General features: G+C 35.3%; 1 protein-coding gene across 4 annotated transcripts; it reads right to left on the reverse strand.

The window, feature by feature from the left end:
- Positions 1 to 5,323: 5,323 nt before the first annotated feature.
- LOC147515723 (alpha-galactosidase 1-like) lies at positions 5,324 to 9,384 on the reverse strand. Of its 4 annotated transcripts, none has more exons than XM_086588558.1 (17): positions 9,057 to 9,381; positions 8,857 to 8,930; positions 8,654 to 8,695; positions 8,150 to 8,208; positions 7,833 to 7,889; positions 7,695 to 7,729; positions 7,397 to 7,500; positions 7,236 to 7,311; positions 7,021 to 7,079; positions 6,847 to 6,912; positions 6,682 to 6,765; positions 6,528 to 6,592; positions 6,312 to 6,394; positions 6,138 to 6,228; positions 5,966 to 6,015; positions 5,725 to 5,865; positions 5,324 to 5,587 (listed from the first exon to the last, which is right to left on the reverse strand). In XM_086588558.1, the coding sequence occupies exons 2-17, from the start codon at positions 8,895 to 8,897 to the stop codon at positions 5,495 to 5,497; spliced, it is 1,146 nt and encodes a 381-aa protein (XP_086444684.1). In that variant the 5' UTR covers positions 8,898 to 8,930; positions 9,057 to 9,381; the 3' UTR covers positions 5,324 to 5,494. The 4 variants fall into 4 exon arrangements, with proteins under 4 accessions (XP_086444684.1, XP_086444683.1, XP_086444682.1 ...); XM_086588557.1 differs by having other exon boundaries at positions 8,857 to 8,989; XM_086588556.1 differs by having other exon boundaries at positions 8,654 to 8,930; positions 9,057 to 9,384.
- Positions 9,385 to 10,493: the final 1,109 nt, after the last annotated feature.

A 10,493-nucleotide genomic window follows, 5' to 3' on the forward strand; every position in this document is an offset into this window, starting at 1 on the left:
GTTGGTGTAATTAATTGTGTTGTTCCTAACCCAATTTTTTAAATCGGATTTCAATTTTCCTAATTCAATTGGGATGTGTTGATAATTGATCATTACTAATTCAATTTTGCAGATAATTGTTTAAATAAATTATTGTACATTTATTATCGATTAATTATTTGTATTATAAGAAAAGTGTTCGGTGTTTATGTATAAGAAAAGTGTAATCGGTGTTTATGTAATCAATTTTTATTGGTTAATTGGGCTAATCATTGATTAATCAGAAATTTCCTTGGTTGAGAACTTCTCAATTATTTTAGTCCAAACGACTTCACCATATCGCCCAATAGAAGCCCTAAACGACCTAGCCATACCTCTTCCATGTGATACCAAACGGCATGAAATACTCATTTCAATGCACAGACAAACGATGAGCTCAAGCCGTTTGAGTGTACACTCAAATGGCTTGACCATATCGTTTAAGTGTATACTCAAACGATGTGGCCATATCGTTTTAGTGCGTAAACGATGTCGCCATATCGTTTGAGTGTATACGAAAACAACATAGCGGGATCGTTTCAGTGCACACCCAAACGGCCCGAGAGGTTCGTTTTGGCGAGACCAGTTGAAGTGGTTGTTGGGCCTGGGATTTGATGGCAAACTTGTAAAAAAAAAATTTTGAGGAGTTGCCCAATCCAATTTGATGAGTGCCTGATAGGATCACCTAAACTTATATCTACACTATATGGTAGCTGGGTCTTCCAGAATACCCTTCCCAATATCGAGTAGGCAATTTAAGATATCTTTATTTACTTAATGTAGAAACACCTCTCTCACCAAATTTAGAATAAACCACACTTTTATTAATATAATTTGAACAAGATTTTTTTTTTTTTTTATTAATAATTTAGAAACACATCTTTAATGTTACTTAAATTAAATAATTATCTCCATTTCCCACATTGAAATTAAAACAAGTCCTATTTTATTATTGATAATTTAAAAAAACCTCCATAATATCACTTAAATAATGTAATTATCTCTCATTTTGTTTAAAAAAAATAAATAGATGAGTCTCTCCAATATAACTACAATTACTATTTACAATTAGAATCCAAAGAAGCCATGCTAACTACCGACTTAAAAAAAATCGATGCGTAGCAAGATTTGCATACTTGTGTTTATTTAATGAGTGGAACACAAAGGAACGAAAGAATTCAACACCTACCTAATGAGTTGAGAGCTGATCAGATAGGTGTATATGATGAATAAATTTGTGAGAAGAACAAAGACCAAAAAATATAGAGAAATCGAAAAATTGCAAGAAAACGATTGGGTCAGGTAAATCTTTTAGGGTCGTGTTACTGACGGACCCCATATTGTGTTGGGCAGACCCAAAAAAAACAATTATTACAAGTGTGCCATTGGTCCCAAAAAGTCCAAAACAAAACAATTATTAGAAGTGTGTCATTGGTCCCAAAAAGTTGTTTCGGCATTACTATATCGTTTGAGTGTATACTCAAACACTCAAACGACGTGGACATATCGTTTGAGTGCGTAAACAACGTGGCCATATCGTTTGAGTGTATACGAAAACAACATAGCGGGATCATTTGAGTGCACACCCAAACTGCCCATGGGGTTTGTTTTGGCGAGACCGGTTGAAGTGGTTGTTGAGCCTGGGCTTTGGTGGCAAACTTGTAAAAAAAAATTTTTTTGAGGAGCTGCTCAATCCAATTTGATGAATGCCTGATAGGATCACATAAACTTATATCTACACTAGATGGTAGCTGGGTCTACCGGAATACCCTTCCCAATATCGAGTAGGCAATTGAAGATCTCTTTATTTACTTAATGTAGAAACACCTCTCTCACCAAATTTAGAATAAACCACACTTTTATTAATATAATTTAAACAAGATTTTTTTTTTATTAATAATTTAGAAACACCTCTTTAATGTCACTTAAATTAAATAATTATCTCCATTTCCCACATTGAAATTAAAACAAGTCTAATTTTATTATTGATAATTTAAAAAAACCTCCATAATATCACTTAAATAATGTAATTATCTCTCATTTTGTTTAAAAAAAATAAATAGATGAGTCTCTCCAATTTAATTACAATTACTATTTACAATTAGAATCCAAAGCAACCATGCTAACTATCGACTTAAAAAAAACCGATGCGTAGCAAGATTTGCATACTTGTGTTTATTTAATGAGTGGAACACAAAGGAACGAAAGAATTCAGCACCTACCTAATGAGTTGAGAGCTGATCAGATAGGTACGGTGTATATGACGAATAAATTTGTGAGAAGAACAAAGACCAAAAAATATAGAGAAATCGAAAAATTGCAAGAAAACGATTGGGTCAGGTAAATCTTTTAGGGTCCTGTTACTGACAGACCCCATATTGTGTTGGGCAGACCCCAAAAAAAATAATTATTACAAGTGTGTCATTGGTCCCAAAAAGTCCAAAAAAAAAACAATTCTTACAAGTGTGTCATTGGTCCCAAAAAGTTGTTTCGCCTTAACCATATCGTTTGAGTGTATACTCAAACGACGTGGCCATATCGTTTTAGTGTATACTCAAACGACGTGGCCATATCATTTGAGTGTATACGAAAACAACATAGCGGGATCGTTTGAGTGCACACCCAAATGGCCCGAAGGGTTTGTTTTGGCGAGACCGGTTGAAGTGGTTGTTGGGCCTGGGCTTTGATGGCAAACTTGTAAAAAAAAAATTTTTTGAGGAGTTGCCCAATCCAATTTGATGAGTGCCTGATAGGATCACCTAAACTTATATCTACACTATATGGTAGCTGGGTCTTCCGGAATACCCTTCCCAATATCGAGTAGGCAATTTAAGATCTCTTTATTTACTTAATGTAGAAACACCTCTCTCACCAAATTTAGAATAAGCCACACTTTTATTAATATAATTTGAACAAGATTTTTTTTTTATTAATAATAATTTAGAAACACCTCTCTAATGTCACTTAAATTAAATAATTATCTCCATTTCCCACATTGAAATTAAAACAAGTCTAATTTTATTATTGATAATTTAAAAAAACCTCCATAATATTACTTAAATAATGTAATTATCTCTCATTTTGTTTAAAAAAAATAAATAGATGAGTCTCTCCAATTTAATTACAATTACTATTTACAATTAGAATCCAAAGAAACCATGCTAACTATCAACTTAAAAAAAACCGATGCGTAGCAAGATTTGCATACTTGTGTTTATTTAATGAGTGGAACACAAAGGAACAAAATAATTCAGCACCTACCTAATGAGTTGAGAGCTGATCAGATAGGTATGGTGTATATGATGAATAAATTTGTAAGAAGAACAAAGACCAAAAAATATAGAGAAATCGAAAAATTGCAAGAAAACGATTGGGTTAGGTAAATCTTTTAGGGTCCTGTTACTGACGGACCCCATATTGTGTTGGGCAGACCCAAAAAAAAACCAATTATTACAAGTGTGTCATTGGTCCCAAAAAGTCCAAAAAAAACAATTATTACAAGTGTATCATTGGTCCCAAAAAGTTGTTTCGCCTTGACCATATCGTTTTAGTGTATACTCAAACGACGTGGCCATATCGTTTGAGTGTATATGAAAACAACATAGCGGGATCGTTTGAGTGCACACCCAAACGGCCCGAAGGGTTCGTTTTGGCGAGACATGTTGAAGTGGTGTTAGGCCTGGGCTTTGATGGCAAACTTGTAAAAAAAAAAATTTTGAGGAGTTGCCCAATCCAATTTGATGAGTGCCTGATAGGATCACCTAAACTTATATCTACACTATATGGTAGCTGGGTCTTCCAGAATACCCTTCCCAATATCGAATAGGCAATTGAAGATCTCTTTATTTACTTAATGTAGAAACACCTCTCTCACCAAATTTAGAATAAGCCACACTTTTATTAATATAATTTGAACAAGATTTTTTTTTTTTTTATTAATAATTTAGAAGCACCTCTCTAATGTCACTTAAATTAAATAATTATCTCCATTTCCCACATTGAAATTAAAACAAGTCCTATTTTATTATTGATAATTTAAAAAAACCTCCATAATATCACTTAAATAATGTAATAATCTCTCATTTTGTTTTTAAAAAATAAATAGATAAGTCTCTCCAATATAATTACAAGTACTATTTACAATTAGAATCCAAAGAAACCATGCTAACTATCGACTTAAAAAAAACCGACGCGTAGCAAGATTTGCATACTTGTGTTTATTTAATGAGTGGAACACAAATAAACGAAAGAATTCAGCACCTACCTAATGAGTTGAGAGCTGATCAGATAGGTGTATATGATGAATAAATTTGTGAGAAGAACAAAGACCAAAAAATATAGAGAAATCGAAAAATTGAAATAAAACGATTAGGTCAAGTAAATCTTTTAGGGTCTTGTTACTGACGGACCCCATATTGTGTTGGGCAGACCCAAAAAAAAACAATTATTACAAGTGTGCTATTGGTCCTAAAAAAAAAAAAAAAAAAAAAAAACAATTATTACAAGTGTGTCATTGGTCCCAAAAAGTTGTTTTGTGTTGGGCACTTCCCAAATCAATGTGAATTTCCCCTTTTCAGCCCTTCTTTTCTATTCTCTTCTCTTCTCTTCCACCATTCTAAATCTTAAACTATGAAAACTATATCATAACACTAATATTAAACACTAGGGCTGTATATGCACGTGATTAGGGCTGAATATGTGGGCTGTATATGCACGTGATTAGGGCTGAATATGTATGTGTACAGTGGCCGGTCTGGTCAAACCGTCTGGACTGAGTCCAAAAACGCCATGTCGTTTGGGATTTGGACTTAGAAAAATCCCCAACGATATGGCCACACCGTTTGGACTAAGACTAAGTCCCCAACGATATGACCACACTGACCGGTGTCGGCATATCGTTTGGACTAAGTCTCAAACGGTGTGGCCAAGTCGTTATGTCACCACACCCGTTAATTTTTTTCGGTTAGGACTTAGTCCAAACGATCTTTAAGCTTGGGGTTTTCGAATTCAACTTTTTGGAACCAATGACACATTTATAATAATTGTTTTTTTTTGGCTTTTTGGGACCAATGACACATGTAATAATTGTTTTTTTTAGGGTCTGCCATGGGTACGTCAGTAACAAATACCATCTTTTATTGGGTAACTAAACGGGGGTATATCTGGTAGAATCTATTGGGGAACTGTTTGGTAACCTGATCCTCCAGTAAAACAGTTTGGTTTTAATAAATATTTTAGGAAGACCTTCAAATCCTGTGGGCTGTGGCCCAGATTAGTGAAAAAAATACGTACTTGGACGCGTAACTTGCAATCAAAAGAACATTACTAATTGGACCATTACACTTTCTTTCCGGAAAAAATTAGATAATGATTCTCGTTCTCCTCATGTCCTACCCAATCAAGAAATCCTTCGTAACACAATTAATATACTTCAGCCTACAACTCTAAGGGAAACACGGAAAATTTATACCACAAATTAGGACACTGGTATCAGCACATACATTTTGCATGCATGAGACTTCAAGGTAGCTGTCAGATTCCCCAGAAATCGTGCCTTCAGGGTCTCGTGCTGCATTAACATTAACATAAACAACAAATGATAATTGGTCATGAACAATAAACAGATGTGCATACATTTGGGATACCATGTTGTCTTTGTTGGTACAAATTGAAGACGTTTTAACATGATAGAGATTTGAGATGTACCTGCCAAAGATCTCTAGCCTCAACCACGGAGTTTGCTGGAATGCCAATGTCATCCCAGTAAGCAGTAATGGCAGAACGTCGAGGACCTCGGTTAAAGAGGAGGAGGGCAGTCCTATAGCCAGAGAGTGGTCCAGCCCAAACCTGCAAAGTGAAATTCAATCCAAAGCTAAATCAGTATATAAAGCAGAAAAGAACTAAGCAATGGGTCATATACAGCAATAGTGGGTTGTTCCTTCTGTACCTCGAGATTCCCTTCCATTCTAACCTTCTTTGCTTGAACACCAAGTGAATCTGTTCACATTAAACTCAAAAATAAGAATACCACCCTCAGATAATGTGACAACATAAATCAAAACCCAATAATGGTGGCCAGAGAAAAAAATCTGTCACCACAAATCCACGATGTACTCAACCTTGGTTAATAGCTATGACCTCCTTATTTCCAATGATCTCTAAGGTCTCTTTCGTCATGTTCCGAACATCACATCCGATGAGAAGAGGTGCCTTGGATGTCAATAATAATACATCAAATATAATACTGGAAAATTTTAAGTAGAGACATATATAGGATAGGACTGCTTTAGTACCTTTGACATAGCCCATATGCTAAAGTGTGATTCATATTCATCTTTCGTCATACCTCCATTTCCAACTTCAAGCATATCTGGATCTGTTCACATTCACATGAACCACATAAGATTTTTGGGTTATTGGCTGCTAAAATTATTGAATTCATTCCTAGATTGCTAATATCTTTGCTTTTCCCACACGTAAATAGAAGACATTAAATACTTAATATTTACCATTCCACCCGCCAGGCCTTGCAAGCTCAGCAAATACTTCATTATAGTCAGCTCTAGAAACCATACTGTTGGATCAAATACAAGTATAATCAAAATAAGATATGTATCAGACCTTATTTACCAAATTAAAGACAAAAAAAACTTGGTTTATAACCTTTCCCATGTATCAGAAATATCATTAGTTGTTCTCCAGCTATTTCCTACCTTAGCACCCCAAAGAGCTGGGTGCAAGTCCCCCCTAACAGAAAAATGAACAAGTCACGACCAAAGACAACTTTGCAGACAAAGGATAGATGCAATTGAGGTTAACTACAATTACCATTCACATACAGAGAAGAATATTGAGCCACCTGCCTTCATTAAAGCGCGGGTCATCACAGGATATCTAGACAAATAGTAGACGCATGTCAATGGTTAGAAACTTTAAATTGATTAGTGAAAAATAGGGATGACTAATACGCTTGTAAATGCATTTTGACATTGTTTAGAGTACCTAACAATTGGTTTTGAACCATCAGTGAAGCAATTATCGTACTTCAAGTAGTCGATACCCTGCATACAATCACAGCAGATCAGGCAATTATAGTATCACAGAGTAACTGGATACAAGTGTTCCACATTTCATACGTGAATAAAAATGAATAGGATTTCCCAAATTCTTAAATTAAGACAGTACAAAACAAGCCAAGAAAAAGCATAAATTTATACCCATGAAGTAAAGGTTTTAGCGTCCTGTTCTTCATGACCAAGCGAACCAGGCATAGTTTGACTACATGTGAAATACCTGTCAAGAATAAAAACCATGCATTTAGAGATATCCATACTCCAGGTGGAGAAATTGCAGTATCACTTTCATAGTGTGTGCTTACCCTGCATCTGAGTATATTCCTATCTTTAGTCCCTTGCTATGAACATAGTCTGCAAGGGTTTTAATTCCCGATGGAAACGTGGAGTTCTTAGCCACTAGATTACCCTGAAATATAGAACATTTGAATCGCTTGCTCATGAACCATGAAATAACTACATATTAAACTCAGCCACTCAAGCATGCAACCACCAAACCATATAAATTGTCGCCCAACAAGAATTCTCAAATTTTGTCATATCACATATGTACTTTCCCGGCGATGACTTGAGAAGAGAGACAAATAGGAAAAATCAACAAACCTTATCATCACGAGCTAACTCAGCCCAGCAATCATCTAACAAAAACAATAAATCAATGTCATATGCATTTCAACAACTCGAATTTATATTGAAATAGGTAGAAGTATAAAAGGCGGAAAGGAGTAAACAGGTACCTACCTATATTAACATAATGATAACCAAGCTTTGCAAGACCAGTTGACACCAAAGCATCAGCTGTTAAAATCAAAAAGAAGAATCACTAAAATGAAGAAATATGCATGTTCATGTTCTTAATGAAAAATCAAATGCTAAAAACATATCAAATTAAGACGAAATCGGCAAAAAACCATCCCCTTTTGTTGTTTATTTGCAAACGACAGAATGACAGACGTAAAAGTGTTCACAAATGACACCCTTGAACTAATTTGTTGCTTGACATGTCACACTTAAATGGAAGATGAAGAGTTGTTGTAATTAATGAGGTAAGTACGTACCAGTTTGTCTGATCATTTTCTCGTCAACCGAGCAATTGAAGTGATTCCAACTGTTCCATCTGAGCATAAGAAAAGTTTCATTAGTTGCGATCAATATTAATACGAGAAAAAAAAAATGTAGATGAAGATGAAAAGTGTAAAAGTATGTAGAGGCTGTGATGGTGAGAAGCTGTGGCACTATAATCAAGTACTTATTGGTTTTGATATTCTGGATCACTGGAAATGCCAGTGACACTATAAACTAATTTTGTGGATGGTGTAGAAAAGACAGAACAAATAAGTAGTTGTTCCAAAATTAGCACAAAAACTATTTAAGTCTTAATGTTATTTCACCAAGGAATCTTATCGGAATCTATTGCATGATGTTAACTTTTTCACGTCATAATAATATGAATAGATAAAACATAAAAAATCGATTCACAATCCCTATATGTAAGTGATTAGTGGAGTGAGTATGTTGCCAGTGTGTGTTTTAGATGAAATAATGATGAAGTAGTGACTCACCCCATGGGAGGAGTGATGGCAAGTCCATTAGATAGCATACTCCTTCGCTCCATGTTATTAAACAATCCGGAAGATGCAGCGTAAGAAGAAACCGAGAAACACAGAAGCAGTAACATAGTAAGCAAAGCACGACAAAGCTCCATCTCTTCCTCTTCACACTTACCAAGTAGCAACTAGAAATAAAGCTCACCCCTACTACTTGCCTGATAGCCAAGTTGAGCTTTTTATAGACGGAAGAACTCATAGTGTCCTGTCCTGCTTTGATCCGATCCTTATCCTCCCAATTTATAGAGGGAGGAGAAAGGAGGACTGTTAGATTCTGAACAAATCTAGATTCTGAAAATAAAAAGGTTAAAACTGACGAGAAAAACGGTAGACGCTAAAAGAGGGCTTCGAAGTGTACCAAAACTCTTCAAAGGTAGAACCGGTTTTCACGGACTATTGGAGTAGTGTGCTGCTACACGGACCTACTTTGTAGACCGACTCACTATTTGGATAACTGCAATACACACGGACACTTGTCTCTGTGTAAATCAATCTGTGTATCATTACTGAAAACAGAGACCATGGGTAAAATGAGTTTAACCTGGACTTATTGCTTACCATTTGAGTGGAAAGGTTTATAGAATTATAATAGACATATGTATCCTGGGGTGTTCTTGTTGTTGTTCAGTGGGGTTAGATGAGAGTAAGAATGCTATGGCTATGGTGACAGAACCAGTGGCGGAGCCAGGAGTGAGCCGATTAGCACTACAAGCTTTCAGCCCAAACTCAATTAGCGCATACATTCGTTTTTTCTTGTTTTTCTCTTATGTTTAATATTTCAGTCTATCGTTATATTTTTTTTTTTAAATACTGTTATACAAACAAACAATTTCTTTTAGTGTATGTTTTCAATTTTTCGAAAATCAAAATTAATATTATAGCTTAAGGTAACAAAAATTTTAAATTTAGAAGTGTTAGATCAAAACTCAAATCTACTAAACTTCTTAGGAGTAAATGTTACGCCCGATTTTTTATAAAATTCAAATTCACAACAAACAGATTTTACTATATTTCTACGTCATTCAGATCTTACAAATCTAGAAGCATGAGGTGAGATCGTACCTGATTCTCCCATAAATGACATTTGTCACAAGTGGAGAAACCAACAAACAACAATTGAATTATTTAACCAACTTGAATCAGGTAAGGTACCCACTCCCTATATCTCATACTTTGACATTTTCGTTCTCATTCTATTCCAGTAATTTCACATTTAGGCAAACGATTTATGGTGGCCTTTTATAGAACGTTTATGCGAAGCTTTAATTTACAATTTATTACTAGTTGTTGTAAGTACCCTCCATTCTACATTCATATTACTACAACACACGTATCCACAGACCAGGTTGTATCTTCACAGCTCGTACCAAGCCATCAGGACGACCCAGACTCAGGTCGTCCCAAACATCAGATACAGCTATAAATGGAAGTAAATGATCTACCACGATCATGGAGCTCAATCAACGCACCAATCAAGGAGACATTTACTTTGTAACATCAGGAGTAATAACGAATCATCAAGATAGCACAAAATATGGATCTACACTTGACAACGGCCTAGAGCAAATAAGAAAAGTCAGCTCAAACATCTATAAATAGAGAGAGATGAACTACATAAGGCTTGATTCAAGTTTGACCCAAGGAACTTGATACGTAGGCAACTCTTGTCCAAAGAAAGAGTGCATCCATTCCCTACCAAACTCAACATCAAGTCGTAGACACAAAATCCACACCTCTAATTGGCGCTGTTTGCCGGTTCGTTTCCTTGAGAAAAACACACACACTATTTTCTCAA

This window comes from Coptis chinensis, chromosome 2 (assembly GCF_015680905.1).
Source record: "Coptis chinensis isolate HL-2020 chromosome 2, ASM1568090v1, whole genome shotgun sequence".
Taxonomy (NCBI): Eukaryota; Viridiplantae; Streptophyta; class Magnoliopsida; order Ranunculales; family Ranunculaceae; genus Coptis; species Coptis chinensis.

What these genes read in the sequence shown, in the direction of transcription:
- LOC147515723 (XM_086588556.1), bottom strand. Translation starts at nt 8,796, where the DNA reads ATGGAGCTTTGTCGTGCTTTGCTTACTATGTTACTGCTTCTGTGTTTC. An exon ending in TTCTTCTCTGTATGTGAATG is followed by an intron (nt 6,766 to 6,846) that starts GTAATTGTAGTT and finishes TTTTTCTGTTAG; the next exon opens with GGGGGACTTGCACCCAGCTC. An exon ending in GAATGGAAGGGAATCTCGAG is followed by an intron (nt 5,866 to 5,965) that starts GTACAGAAGGAA and finishes TTCACTTTGCAG; the next exon opens with GTTTGGGCTGGACCACTCTC.